Below are 16,187 nucleotides of genomic sequence, written 5' to 3'. Positions count from 1 at the left end.
ACTCTCTCTTCTGCTCTACAACTACTACTCCAGCTGCAGACTCACCTAACAGCCCTCAAGATGCTTTCAAATCACAAGGCTGAAAGTGCTTCTTACATGATTCAGTTTTAAAGAGATCTCTTTGGCTTGAGGACTTATTTCAGACATTCACTACGGCTTGTCTAAAGAAGCACTGTAAAATAAAACACTCTTCCTACAGTCATATATATATAAAGACATTTTTGTTTTGTTGATTATGGTGCCTTTTCCATTTGCACTGAAAGCAAATTAAGATTAGCAGCAAAACCAACATTTAGCACCCAAAAAGAATATTCACATTTAATAAGTTTACTTTAGATTTCAACCAACTAAATTATTCTGCATGAACTCCCCACACTGACACTTGCTCATTCATACTCCTAAGAATCATTAATCTGACAATGTCAGGGAAAATTCCTAAATGCCTTCTCACACCTTCTCCATACAGTTTTCTGTACATCCCCAACTTCCCATACATGCCTTAAGTTGCATCACAGAAGTTCAGTACAGTTCTCAGTTACATGTGTGCAACCTAACAGCAAAAACGCACTTGGCATTCAGAAACAAGTTCCACATGTCAGCTAGTACACTTTGAATTTCCACCAACCCATTTGATCAGCAGCAAACCCCTCACGTAGACACATTTGTACTCTTATGGGGATCTGATTACCAACACCAAGCTACTCTTATTCCCAGCAGAATTCTTCCATTATTGACTGAGATGTCTACAAGAAGGAACAGAGGTTGCAGTAGGGGAGGCACGTGAATGCTATCCAGAGTTAGCAGGGAGGGTCACAAAACATTTGAACTCACTTGGGAAGCAGAGCACAAATCTAAGTCGTTTGTAAGCCACAGCGTTACAGTTGCATTCATTAATAACTAACCTGTGAATCTTCTACCTCTGGTCCTCATACCTTTCTTGTGAATCTTCTTTCTTTAGTTAACCTAATTGGTTCTCCAATACTTGTGACAACATACACTGCCCTCCGCTACCGTAGAGCGAACAACAATATCAGTACTCCTAGGTGAATTTTCAAGGCATTAGGTGTCCTCCTAACTCATGATGTGATAAACTTATCTGAAAAGCTAACATGAGTGAAAGTAAAAGGTGCATTTCTGTTCATATCATACCAAGTAATTTCAAAAGTAATTCCTTCAAAAGATCCTTATTTGGCAGAACAGATCCCTTCCAATAACCATTAATATACTGAGGGCCACTCTCCCACACTGGACTGGAAGGCACTCAAAGTGACAAGACAGCTGCCTAATAAACCCTCCTAAACTCTGAGCTTGTAATGTCTTCTCTGGTTAAGTGGAAAATGGCTTGTATGAAGTATAGAAAGCTGCCTCTAAAGCAGCTCACAGCAGAGCTCAATGGATCACACCCTGGCCTCCAGTATCAGTCTTTTCCTTCCACACTTGACACAGGGTTGATGAAAAATCATCTGAGTAGGCTTCAGCAATGACGAAATTGGAAGAGTTACCCTTTGCTGGGGTTAAAAAAAATAAAACCAAACCTCCTATCACTTGATGGTTCCCAATGTGGACAATGACATATGTGGATTTCTCCATCCTGACACAGGGTTTCCTTTGTTTTCATCTCCTGTCACAGAATATGGGAAGCAGCAAGGTATCCTGTTTTCCCAAAGACAAGCAGGTCACATTCATCATTTCTGAATCACCAGGAGACCACTGTTAAATGGTTCCTTTCCAAACTATGTTTGTCTCTTGTCTTTAGCCAGGAGGGTGTACTTCACACTTGTAACTTCATACAGAAGCACAAAATCGCCTCTATCTTCAGACAGGCAGACTGCTCTTTTGGCTTTTGTTCAAGCGCCTACTCATACTACAGTTAATAATTCTTCTCTTCAATGTTGAAAGATCTTGGAACTCTCCTCCATCCCAGAGACTCACATCCTTACATTCCTGCATTGTACGGATGAGGCTTCCAAAGCCATCCCAGTGTCACTGAGTGGCTTCATATTTGTGAACAGTTTTTCTTTTCTTCTTCTTCTTCTATTTAGATACTCACACCCTATGGCCCAATGCCTGTGGACCAATCACTTTTAGTAGGACTTATACTCCTTAACTACATTAAGTGAGCTCTTAAAAGCAGTACTAAAAAACAGTTCTTCACATAAAAGGTTCTTCCAATAACTCTTCAAATCCCTTCGTCTCTCAAGGGATTGTTAGCACTAAAACAAAACAAAAAGCAAATTGCCTTCCCTTCATTCTAACCAGATAGTCACTTAGGCCACAGCATGTGCTCTGCACATTAGTAGCAGTTAAGCTACAAAAATGAACTAATATCTGTGCCATGTTAGATGTGTTCACGTTTTCAGAAGTTAACTGAACGAACGCTAAAAGACAATTTGCTACAGTTCTTCATTCCAATCCTTCCACTTCTTGAAGCATCTTACCAGTTCCATCATCTGCATCATTCTGACCAGTCTCCCAAATGTCTGATTTTGTCCCAAAGCCATCAGTGGCAGAAGACTCCGTATAGTCTGCAGGGTTAAATGTCCTAGAGTTTTAAAAGTTAAGAAATGGAAGAGAACACATGGGTCATTCAATGAACACAAGTGTCATCATTTTTAGATGAAGTTGTATTAGATTTAACATCTCGATTTCCACATAATTTATCTTGATAGTTTTGGTTTCAAAATAATTTTTTCCTCTACAAGCAGACATAGATACAAACAGGGAGAAAAGAGAAAAGAAGTAAAAGGAGCAAAAAGTGAAGAGACTGGAAAAAAAATTACTTCAGAGAAACTGAACCAAAACAACAATTCCTGAAAAAGCAGTTAAACAGCATACCTACTCCTCCCAGTCTTATAAAGCATTAGTTTATATGCACGATAAGCCCCTCTCAGCTGATAGTTTCTCAGCAGGTGGCTGACTGATGAGAAACCAGTATCATGTCCTTTCAGAGCACCAGACCTGCGCAGGACAGGAGTCGGAACATCAGTAAAATTATTTCAGAATGCACTCCTGACACCAATGCCAAAACACACAGATGCAGCTAAAAGGTGAAAAAAAATTACTGAAGAAAAACCTCTTTTCAGTTTATCATCTATGGGTATAAACAAGACTGATTATTAGAGAAGTGAAATGAGCCTGTTCATCATGACATCACTGATATTACATGAAATATCATTACAGGCAAACACTGAGTGAAAGTAGTGGAGGCTACACTTCTACGAAGCAAGTTATTCCAACAAAACTGAGAACAAACTTTAAAACTGCTGAGTAACTTCTTTTAATTCTGTTTTAAGGTCTGTGTATGTCCAAATAGCTAAAGCATGAAACCTCAAAAACAGAAGAAGGTTTATAATTGCCAGACTTTCTAGTTTTATATAGAACTCACTAATTCTACATTACACTGAAACAAATTTATCTTTAAATTGAGCTAGGACTATATGCACCACACAGAACTTTCAGCCTCCAAGGCACTATGTGGCTGCTACTGATAAGATACAAACAGGTTCTCCAAGTTTGAGATATGAATATTAAGTGAACAATTAGGTTTGTATAGATGATTCTAGCTAGAAATACTGGTTTAAGACAAAAATAATCCATTAATCTAACAGATTTGTGAATTTTTGCATCCACATTGTTTTATCAAACATACAGAAATATTAATACATGCAGTGGCAATATTGTCAATTAATATTGCCACTGAGTTTGATCCTTGCCAAAATCTGTGCTCTGCATGTTTCTTACCCCATGCCTTGGGCTGAAAACCTCCCCGCTCCTCTCCCTCTGCCACGTCCAAACCCTAGGAGAGAAAACACCATTTAACAGCAACAGCAGAGGAGCCGCCAATCACTAATCTGTCACATTAGAAAATACTATGGTTGAAGGAGAAAACTACCATAAAGTTAAATACCATATACTTCCCAGATTTCCTCACAGGAGAAGCCACAGTTCATCTAAGACTACACATTTCAATAGGACTTGCAATGCTTTGCTATCTTTTCTGTACCTAGTGAAGTAGCTCTAAATGCCAAGACTTACCTAAAGACTCATTCCACATGAGACTGCTATTGCCAAACCATTAGACACTGCTCAAAATTTTGTCTCTAATTTCTCAGTCTTGTCCAAGATGCTCTAGAATTCCAGCATCCCTACATACCCTGATCTCTCAAGACATTCCCTCACACTCCTCCTGAGGGGAAATGTTAAATACTCCATTTGTTTCCTTCTCTGACTCAGCCCACCTGTCTACCCCTAACCTCCTCTGTTTTCACCAACTTGCAACCACACATTCCTCCTCCTTCCCCCTTAATCATACTTACTGACATGAAAATAACCCAATTCAAATTACTCAAACAACTTCCTTGTTATCATCACCCACAAGAATATTCATTTCCATTTTAACAAAAACAAACACTTCTTTATCTCCAATTTTGATTACCAGCCTCAGTTTACAAGCTTCTTGATACAATGAATAGCTTTATTTTTCCATGTCATACAGTACCAAAAAGGCATGAAAACTTCTGTTTCTTAACCATTCATAAATGTCTACATAAACTGTTAGAAACAATTTTTTACAAGCTGCATATTTCTACATAGACTTTTTTTTTTTTTTTTCCTTTTTTAGGTCCTCAATACCTGAGGCTTTTACAGTTTGTTGGGGTTTTTTTGAGGAAGACTATGAATATTATTTTGTATTACAAGAACAGAGAAGGTCAACAGCTGCAGACTGAGATCAAGGTAATGTATGTATATTTTAACAACAATATTATGTGGTAATTGTAAGTCACCAAGGAACTACAAGTTTACCAGAGCCTCAAAGTTATAATCCTAAATCACCAAAACACTGGTTGTCCAAACATCACAATCACCCATGACAGGCTGTTCAAATTCAGATCAAAATTACTCACCTCCTTACTCTGTCAGTACACAGAAAAGTCTACTACCTACATTTTCAAAGACTTCTTAGAAGCATCAAAATAGCAGGATAGTTTTAACCACATTTTGATGAAAGCATTTACCATATCCTAGACAAGACGACAACGGTTAGCTACAGAGGAACCATGGAAACCTTGAGAGGAAGGATTCCCATCCAGCAACACAGAGTATTTTGGTGGGACAAGAGCAAGAACCGAAGTGCTGACACTAGGACAGGCCTGCTATCTCTACATTTTTCCCCTCTGCTCTCTTTTCATAATCAGTTGGAGAGAAGACAGACAGAAGTTAAGAAAGAGGTAACAACAGCCGCAACCTGGCAACTGCCACTCTTCTTCACCAAGCCCACGTGTGAAGCTGTGGTTTTTGCTCTGCTATAAACAATAGTGCCTCAGACCCTGCTGTACCCAACTTACTGTAAATCAGCCTCTGAACCATCTTGCTCAGCCTACTTATTCTACCACTCTTCTCTCCTTCACCCACCTAAAATTCCTAATCTGAGAAGCTGATCCATGGCATAACAGGGTCACAGCTCTCAGTGCACTCAGGATTATCTTTCTGCCCGGTAAATAACTTTCATTTTTTAAGAGCAGAACTCAGCTAAAAAGGTTTATCTGGAGACACCGTAGGGGCCATCTATGTAATAAATTTACTTCCTACAGCTACCAATACAGCATTAAACACCATTTACTAATGAGGCACAGAAGAGAGAGCACCAGTTTTTCAACAAACTCAGCTACAAAACAGATTGGGAGCTGAAATCACAGAAACAGTCAATCAGTACTATTTTTGAATGAGGCAGACATTAGGTGGACAGATTAGCTGGAATAGCTAGTGTGAAAGTACAAATACATTTTAGAAGAGGAAGTATGTCTCCCCAGCCTCCCAAGTGCAAAAGTCTGAAACAATAACATTAGCATATCAAACAGAAGATGAAGATTTATTTTGGAAGCAAGGCATAAGTGAAACAACTATAAGAACCTCTAATAATTTTAGAAATTGATGGAAGGAAACCATGTTGATCCTGAAGTTCCATGCACAGTCTTAGACTACTAGCCAGCAATGTGATTTTTATGTCAGATCACCTTGAAAGTTAAGCCTGAACTTGAACTTTAAGTGGCTTCCCTTAACTTGTAAAGTTGTGTCTATGCTTTCTGTCAAAACTGAAATTATATTAAGTTTAACCAACACATGCAACAAAAAGCATTCTAATGAAGACAAAAGGGAAGCACCAAACCAGCTGGGTTGTGAAGAGCACTAAATTCAAAGCTAGAAAAGACATGAAGAAGTAATTAAAAATATGGGACAGCAAGTACTCACTACTGAAAGACCACTCTAACTCGGACATGGAAGCTCATACATCATGGTCATTAATGTAAGATGACAACGTGAAGGACTGATATTCCCTTTGACCCAACCAGATCACTAATACATTCTTAAGTTCTTGTGCTAGGAAAGTTACTTCTCTCAGCTGTCAAAATTAAAACATGGCTTTAGAACAATTAGAAGGCACAGTCTTCTAACACAGATGTTGGTCATGAAACAACTATGAAAAGTCATTAAGTATCTGCAAACTTTTGACGCTTTTAACAGCGACTAAAAGGTCAGTGAGCAAAATGGGGCTAACACTTCAATTCAGAGCAGGGACACAAATTTTGAGCATACAATTCCACAGTAACTTAAAACCATTTAAGTCAGAAATACTACAACCAAGGTCTTCCTCACCAGTGATCACAAGCTCTGCTCTTTCTGCTCTTTCCTGCACTGACAGTTTTGCCTGTACCAGTGAGTGAGCACAATACCACTACCAGAAAACAAAATTATTAGTTCATTTTTGGATCAGCTCTCCAAACCAGCTCCCTGCTTGTTCAACACCAGCAAACTAGTCACCTTTACACAAGGACAAGACGCCCAAAAAACCCTCTTGTCCCCAGCTAATATGCTACCTTCTCCCTTTCTAATTTTTTGGCTTGGTTAGATTTAAACAGATTGATCCTCTGATACAGTTTAAATGCACCAGAAGAGACAGCACCAATTCATCCCAGCAGTAATGCCAGTTTATACTTTTAACACACAAAGTACAGCTTTAACACTACTCTAAAAAGACATGTATATATGGTTTAGATTGCAACAGTCAGTGTCTACAGAAGTACTTTTCCTGTGGTAATTCACAACTAGCAATTCTTCTATAAAAATTTTTATCTACCCACAAAAAGAGAACAAGTGACTTGGCAGGAATTCACTGAATCTTCTATTGAGTCTAAAGGAATAGATTTTCTTACAATCAATCAGCATGTGGAGCACAAAAGCAAATTACAGACATCAGGCAAAGAACAAAATTACTGCCCTGCCTCATATAAACCCTCAAAACATTTCTTCACATTCCTTTACACTTGGATCTACAAACAGCCACTTAAAGCACAGCTTATTCCTTGCTGTTTGAGGAAACCATGCTTAACACTGATTCTGATCAGAGTTCCTGCTACTAACTCTATCCAACATCATTTAAAACAACGAACTACTTAAAACATGCTTTTGTTTTCTTGAAATTGTAACTGCTCAGCTGTGTATTGTTGGGTTTTTTTTCCTGCTCTCCAGCACATCTCACTCAGTTGACTAGGCTCACATCAGCCATCACTTATTCCACTTATATTTTTCTTTTCTGGAATGCATTCTGGAGACATCAACACTTATAACCAGGCAGGTGGCAAGATTTTTAACTAAAACCCATCAGGAGTTCAAAACACTCATAAATCACACAATCAAGGCTTCACTCCTGTACCATCCATTCACGGAAAAAAATCTCATTCACAACATTCCTTCCCCCAAAACAAACCACACTACTTGGGAGCATAAGAAAAGCTGCAGCACCACAACTCAGTACAACACAGTGCCAATGAGCCTAGACATTAATAGCCTATTCTGTATAAAATCCAGTTTAAGCTTGAAAACCTAAATCCTTCCACTATAACAGAGGTGCTTTATTTCAAAACTCAGATTTGCACACTGACAAGTTTAAATTAGATGAGGTTTAAGAAAAGAAAGAGGTCTAAAAACAGTTGAAAGGAAATGGAAATGCAGATTGGAAGGTCAGACAACACCCTAGGTCTGTGCTTACCTCCTATTACACAGTAACTGAACAGACCTGGTCTCTGCTCTGGAAATGCAGAGCCAGCCATCCCCCCAACAGATACCAAAGTGACAGAGGATTAAGCCTTATGAACAGATAAGGAGACTAACTATGGAAATTCTATTTGTATAACTCTTTGTATTCTAGGTATTCCATACTACGAAAACAAACACTGTATTTATATTTAATAATTCAAATAACTTTTGACTTCTTAGTGATCGTAAAGTAGAAGCATCAGAACTGCTTTATATATTGCATGTATGCTATTAACCATTTTTAGAAGCATGTGCAGAAAACTTTCAACTCTAAAGTTATGTTTAAAACAAAATAAATAACTGAGGTTAAAGCCAAATTCTGTTCAATCTCAAAAAAAACCCCAACTTTACATGACACACAGAGCATTTAACCAATGCAGAACCAACTACAGCAAACTAAATGGACTTCAGATTGTGACCACCTGAAGGTCTGCTCTACATTCATGTTTTAGAAAAAACAACATTGTTATTAGTTTTGGCAGAGGAAATTCAAAATACATCCTCTGCCAACTGTGTTAAACTTTTAAAATAAGAAAATGTTTAGACATGCAATTCTGGTTAAAACTCCTATTTTTTTTCACAGATAGCATACTAAAAAACCTCCAAAAAATTTTTTAAAAAAGGTCAAGAACACAATCTGGAGTATAGTCAGATATTTACAAAAAGTCTAATCTTATACAGACAGTAGAAAAAACGAGAGTCTGAAAGGCTCCTTTTCATGTTGTTTAAGTCTGAAATGAAAACATAATGGTTCTCCCTTTCATTTTTATTTGTTCTGCGAAAAAAAAATCCCTGTCAGCATCCACATTTATGGTATGCTCATGTTGCTGTGGAAGAATGAAGACAGTAAAGGAACAGAAGTAAAAGCAACAAATCTGTTTTCACTTTGTAAACCAGGACAGTTGTTATACGTAAATCCGTAAATCTGTAAAAATTTCTATGCTGAGTCAAGTCCAAAAGTCTGTCTACCTGCTATCCCATTATCAGCTACAGTCAATTAGATATCTAGGGAAGAATACACATACTGAAACCATAGTGCAGTTTCTCTGGACACTCTTCTGGTCTTCCAACCAGCCAAAGATAATTTACATATTACAAAACCCTCAGTGGTTTTTCCTTTTCTTGCTGTGGTTTAGGGTTTTTCTTAGGATGAAACTGTCAACTCTCTCTACATCTAAATTTTCAGCACCCACATCATCTTATGGAAAGGAGTTCCTCAGGTTAACTACACACATGAAGAACCATCTCCCTAAGTTCACTCTGAACCTGTAACCTACTGATATCATTTAATATTCCCTCATTTTCAAACTTACTTGATCAACTGATTTTTTCCACATAAATTTTATAGCTCTCTACCATACAACCCCCTCAGCCCTCCCTTTTGCAGGTGGAGAATTCCTAGTCTGCTAGTTCCTTGTGCCCCATAAATTATTTCATCCCAATACCTTCAGAAGCCCTTTCTAGCTCTACCACATCATTTTCAACATGGGGTGGAGGACAGTGGGAAAACCAGACCCACACTTAAAACCAAAGATGTTACAATAATAAAAAACAGCAGCATAAAAGAGTCCCTGTAAAGTTTGTCAATTTATGTGTAACACTGCAACTGGTAAAAACACAAATGAGGAAATATTTAGTCCAGAGCTGATAATCCTAAAGACATAACCATGTTCCTCCATATCTCCTTCACAAGATGACATTTCAGACAGTTACAAATCCCTGCAATACTGACACACAAATATAATAATTTTGATGCAATTATTATCATAGTATTTTTTACATCTAAATTAAGCTCATTCAAGAAATTCAGTTCTGAAAAGAAGGACAGATGGGAAGGCCATCTTAAAACAAGAAATTCCTTGACTCCTTTCCAAACCAAAGTTTACACCCTCAGTTTAGCTAGCAAAAAACAAGGTCAGACCAATTCCAGCTGGGATGTCCCCTGAAACACATCCTGTGATACATTTCTGCTTTTGTTAGTCAGTAACACCTATCTACTTCAAATCCCTGATTTCCTGTATACCAGCAGCCAGTGGTGTTTCTACAGTGCATAGCTATTACCTTATAAAGCTGAAAGGAGTGTCCCACAGTCATTAATGGAAGATCTACTGGACAAGGAAGTTAGTCCCTACATCACCAAGGCTGAAATACTCTGTAACAAGATTCTTTCACTTTGGTAAGCAGCACATTACCACCCCAGTGTTAATCTCATTTCTGCTACTTTCAGTGCATCTAATTTCTTAAAATTAGCTTGTTCTACAGTGAAGTAGTAATATGATGGCCCAGCAAATCTTCCCACAGAAAGCAGATGGTAAGAGAAGTCCAGTCTGAGAAGGTAGCTTAAAATAGACAGATAGTGTGTTACGTGGGTATTAGCTGACCCCTAATTTTGTCTCCAATGCCTAGATAACTACACACACAGAGTCTGCATGAAACATTTCTAAAAAAGGGTTCTGTGGTGATTTCCAGCAATCTATTTACTTTCAGCTGAAGTGCTTTATCCCACATTTGACTATTCTGTGTAAGAGAAAAAAAGGCTACTGAATGAAATGGCAGGAAGCTTTTTATTTCTACTAATATCTAAAGAAAGGTCAGCCATCCCTGAAATACTGCAAAGTGAATTACACAGCTTTATACAACTCCCTGAAGATTTCAAGGGCTCACATTATAAAACTAAATTAGGTATTTCCTGACATATACCCTTGTAATATAATGATCCTGAAGTTGTTCAACAGGTTTATCAGACAGCCAAGAACACTTCATTAAGATACTTTGCTCACATGAAAATAGTCTAAAATATCTGGTCAAGAGATACAGTAATACTATGTACACTAAGCCAGTGAACAGAAATTGGCTGAAGTCGTTCCTTTTTCTTCAGTCAGATGTGTCAGTTTGACCTGATGATTAAGTGCTTTGGCTTGAGACATATGATATTCATCTAGAGAGCTACAGTGTTGACAACAAAAGCAGTGTGTTGTTCATACAGTTACAAAGCAAAAACTAGGCTGCATTTGAAATTAACTTCTAAATTGCACCCAACAATTTTAAAAATCCTACCTTTATATTTATAATCTGAGTATAAAGGATAAACTTACAAAGCAAATACTCAAAGGCTTATATTCCATCTATTAACAGGGCTAACATATAGTTCACAGCTACAGTTTTTGATACCACACCCTCCCCTGCAGAGCTACCTCTCTGCACACACCATTTGCTCTTTGCTGATTCACAGGCACAACCGAGTCATTCTTGCAATCCTCAGGAAACTACACGTCTTTGCATCTTTCCACTCCTTCAAGATGCAGATCTGGAGACAATGAATTTGGATGTGCTTGCCTCTGAATGCCTTGTTACTGGATATTCCAAAGAGAAGGGCATCATCTGAAGGTAGAATTTTTCACGATTCAGACATTTCTTAAGTACGTTAGCTCTGCTGTCCACTTTATCAATTTAATTCATTTGATACTCGCTTCCCTACAAAACCTATGCTGTATCTAGATTACTCATTTTCATTCCTCCTGCTCTAAAAAAAAAAAAATCCTCTTTTCAATCCATCCTGTGAAAATCCAAACCAACTACACATTTATTCAATTTCACATCAAATCCATTATCTTTCCTATCTCTTCTACAGAATAGAACTGGAATTGTACCTAAGACTCTACAGTATTCTTTTTCCACAGTTCTTCTCACCAACTCTTCCATGTCAAATTCCTTCTCTAACCAAAAATTCTCTAGGTGGCTTGTACTTTCTCTGATTGGCTACTGAAAACAGAAGGCAAGCCTGAGAACTGGATCCACCCCAAATAAACGCACAAGTACACATCAAGTGTCTCCCCAAAAGCCCTACAAGTGGAATCTTGTACTCTCCTGCTGCCAAGATACTTTGTGGCAAGCCCAGTGCACTCCCACTCAGGGGAGTCTGGCACGAGTCCATCTGAAAAAACAGGTCTCAATGGCCAGAGCACACCAGCCAGCTACACAGGAAATTACCCCAAAGGTGCTTTGTGTTATTTGTTTTACAGTTGTTCTGAGACCAAGACACAGCAAGGCATAAGGGAATGGCAGTTGAAGTACTTAGGGAATCAAAGGATAACCAATAAATGCTTAAAAAGAAGTGTTTAAAGATTAAACGGGAGAGTTCCATTTCAGGACATGAAATCAGTGCCAGTCCCACACCAATGCCACCATCTCACCTCTCCCACGGCCACGTTTTCCACGGTCTGAAGGCCTGTCTCCTTGATTGCTGTCCACTCCATTCTCTTCAGCTCTAACTGTGGAGAGAGGACAGCTTAAGAGAAGCTTTAGAGACTCATACATGAGACAGTATAGCCATCTGCTTCACCTTAACCCCAAAAGAAAAGGCAAGATTTTGTAGTGGGCTGGTCAACAGATCTCCCCCTCTTCTTTGGGGGCCAAACTACAAGCAAGTTACATTTACTTTGCAGCGGAAAATTAAAAAGCAAAATACCTAATAAGAAGGAAAGACACACTTGTTTTGGTTGTTTTTTTTTTTTTAAAGTCAGTGTTTTGCAGCCTACAGTATTATATTAACTATGGTTTCATCTCTTTAACGAGGTAGGAAATACCGCTGCCTCATACTATGCTTCCTAGATAACATACAGGGTGGCAACAGTAAAAGAATAAGGGATAACCAAGAACATCAACTCTCCTGTCTGCCCATACCACACCCCTGTTCAACCAGGGAAACTTAAAAAAACTTTCCTCTGTATTTAAATCAGAGGGATGATGACTGGGCGAACGTGAGGCATTACAAAAGCACTGCAACTTAATTAATTTGTGGAAAATTCCTGAGGAGGTACTCTGAAAGATGGCTGGCTCCTTGAAGAAGAAAAAAAAAAAAAAAAAAAAAAAAAAATTTGTACTGCACCACTTTTCCTAATGGCAGCAACAAAATCATTTATGCTTGAATGTAAAATTGGAAAGAGAATATCAAGATCTGGTGACCATCTGAAAAATCTTTTATTTCCAGATTAAAAAGAGACAAGCAGCATCTGGCTCTGAGAAAAACTCTGCCCCTCACTTTCACTTTGATGGATCCGATTTCAATTTCTTCTAAGCACAGCTGCAAGTTTTATTAATATTTTCTCACATATTGACATTACTCTTCTATAGAGATTCACAATGTCCTTACTGGAACAATATCTGAATATATTCCAATAATGAATTGGAAGAGTTGTCTAATATTATATGTATTTCTCCTGCTTTTAAGTGAAAAGCTAAATATGGTATTTTCACTCCAGTTTCTCTGCTCATCTATCAGTGCTGTGTACCGATGGCCCTTACAGGCAAAATACACAGCTTTGATACTGCTGATAAAACTTAAAGAGAAAAAAGCAACATGTATCAAATGGTGATATAATGTGATTCCACCTAACTTGGAAACACCAGTTGGTTTTTGAACAATATATTACTGCATCTATACAAAGTATGGAAAATTTTTAAGTGTTTCAACTCAAAGAATTTTCTCTGTTGTGAAAACTCACCTTTAGTTGGCTTATGTAATACATGCTAGAGATTAATAATGATTCCAGTCTTTTCATTCCCCTTATGAGAAGATGAGAACATCTTCAGGTTCTCCCACTCATAAAGGGAGTTGGAGTCAAAGCTGGATAATTGTTTCATTAAAAGAAACAAAAGAAGTATCAGCTGTGCAGCAACATACTTGTTCTCAAGCAGTCTTACAAACCATCAATTCTACAATGTACACAAAGAACGGCAATCTTTACAAGATTATCAAAAAAGGACAGACATTTAATTTAAACTGTGTGTCTCTGAACAAACACAGATCATCCCAAAACCATGCCACACAGACAGATCAGGCATACCTGTCGCACAAATAAGTTATGATCCCTTCAGTACTGAGCTATAGCTCAGACAAACTTCACTCCATTAAGAATACACTCTTAACTCAGTCAGTTTCAGCTGCAAGAAAAGTGTCTGAATCTTTAAAAACAAACCCCTATACGTACACTCTCGGCCACGGCTGCCTCCTCTTCCCCGTCTGTTGGAACTTCCCCGTCCACGACTCACTTCTCTGTCCCCTCGTTTTTCTCTGTTCTCTTTGTTTTCTGAGCTTTCCTTTCCAAGGCTTTTCTTCTTTCCCCCTACAGTCTCCCAAGAGGTCTATTTGGGTAGAATAGAATTAGATACAAAAGTCAAAAAGGAAGAGACAGCTCTCAATGCATGCTTCCACCTCACACCCCTCCAGTTCACGGAAAAAAGCCAGGTATTTGCGTAACATCACATATGTAATACCTTGCAAACTACACTGATACAAATGGAAACACAGGCTGTATTTTGGGGAAAAGATGAGAAAGAAACAAGCTTTAGAAATTGGATTGTCGTATGGAACGTGAGAATCCCAAGTATTTCTGGTTATAATGGACTTCTGCTATTTCAAGTAAGCCTAGATACAACTACAACACAAATAATTTGCAAAGTGAGCAACTGTTTTGCTCTCAATGACCTCCACAGAACTAGCAAGGGAACATGCAGGCAGCTATCTTTTTCTCCTAAGGAAACGAAACAATGCTTATAAGCATCATTGAACAAGAGAGTGCTAAGTGGCCTAAGGAGTAAAAAAAAAAAAAAAAAAGGAAAAAAAAAAGAAAAGAAAAAACCTCTTATACAGGTGTATTAGAATTCAAGCACCAAGATACAATATAGCAGAACAATAACTTGGGAAAACTGAGGCTGTAAGCCAGACCATCCACTCTTAACAGCTACAGCTCATCACACAGAGCAAAATACAGGAAAAACTGTGTCTAAATAAGACAAGGGACCAAGGTCCAAACATCAAGCTTCAGCTTTAAACTCCATCTTTAAAATAAATTCAGGGATGGTATCGGCTCCATAGGAGTATCTGTAGGAGTTGAAAATAAAATGACTAAAACACTTCCTAAGAATAGCACAGCACCTCATATATTATGCAACTGCATGGTTAGTCTGGTGAGCCATAGTTACAACGAAAAGAAGAAAGGTACTATTTGCAAACCATTAAGATGGCAGATAGGTTTATATGTATGTCCCCATCTCTAGGAATTTATGGTCTGGGTAAGGTAATTAAGTAGGAAATTTGCATATGCAAATAAGGTGTCATCAGCTGTGAAGCACTAAAGCCATGACCTCTGACAACAAAAAAGGTTGGATATCAGTACTTTTAGGTCCTGTCCTTTGTTCTCTCAATTCAGAAAACAGCAACTCAGAAGCCTGCACAAGGTAGGCAATGACTAGCTAGCCCAAGCTGCCTAGAACTGAGAAAACTAATGCTACTGAGAAAGCAGGTTACAAAACACTTTACAAGTATAAACTCAATGTTTCAACATCTCCTTTGAAAAAGTACTAAAAAAAAAATCGTTAACCTCTCATTTTTTGAGATGGTATAGGTGAGAAAGAAGGCTGAAATCAATCTTCAATTTAATCTCCAGTATAGAAGACCACAACACCATAAGCCAATTTAGGTAAAGCACAGATAGTGCAAACTGGAAGTACAAAACTGTGTGTTTAGAAACACCATGTTATCTGTGGGACAGAAAACTGTTTTCTCCAGAAACTATCATATGGCTTCACCTGCTGCAGTCTGTGTAACTGCACTACACACTAGAACACTCCTAGAACTTTAGAGACACTTCACAGGAGGAAAAATAACTTCACTGACAACTGAAAAACCAAGTCTGTGTAGTTCAGAATGCACTATTTCACTGCTGGGCATGGTGCCAAAATATCTTTGAACATTTTAAGAAATACCAAAAACTGGATGATCCTACAGTGTTAAAGGAGAAGCAGCCTCTCCTTAGTAAGGTTTTACATGACCTGAGAAGGATCAGCAAAAGAACAATGAAAGCATCAGATCCATGGCTTTTAATTTTGAGGAAAGCCTTGAGACGTTGGGCATGTCCTCTAAGACAGAGGATGGTACTACCTCTGGGCATGGAATCCTTCACAGACTATTGAAGCTGTCTGTTTTTGTAAGTGAGCTAACTGATCACAATTTCAGTTGACAGTGTGTGAGGCAACCTAAATGACACTTGTGGGTCTGACCTTTGAAAACATCTAACAGGAGCCACCTTGCT

The 16,187-nt window shown here is 38.2% G+C and overlaps 1 protein-coding gene across 3 annotated transcripts in view; it reads right to left on the bottom strand.

Annotated features, from left to right (window-relative positions):
* UBAP2 (ubiquitin associated protein 2) overlaps window positions 1-16,187 on the bottom strand; it is a 91,555-nt gene that overhangs the window by 52,512 nt on the left and 22,856 nt on the right. For all 3 annotated transcript variants that reach the window (XM_026865331.1, XM_026865332.1, XM_026865333.1), the window contains exons 5-8: window positions 14,085-14,238; window positions 12,288-12,365; window positions 3,742-3,796; window positions 2,439-2,542 (exon numbers count right to left, since the gene is read on the bottom strand). In XM_026865331.1, the coding sequence (XP_026721132.1) occupies window positions 2,439-2,542; window positions 3,742-3,796; window positions 12,288-12,365; window positions 14,085-14,238 (391 nt within the window). The remainder of the gene's footprint in view (window positions 1-2,438; window positions 2,543-3,741; window positions 3,797-12,287; window positions 12,366-14,084; window positions 14,239-16,187) is intronic.

Source organism: Athene cunicularia (genome assembly GCF_003259725.1).
Source record: "Athene cunicularia isolate RWA chromosome Z unlocalized genomic scaffold, athCun1 chrZ_part1, whole genome shotgun sequence".
Classification (NCBI taxonomy): Eukaryota; Metazoa; Chordata; class Aves; order Strigiformes; family Strigidae; genus Athene; species Athene cunicularia.
This window is presented reverse-complemented; position numbering and strand designations above follow the sequence as displayed.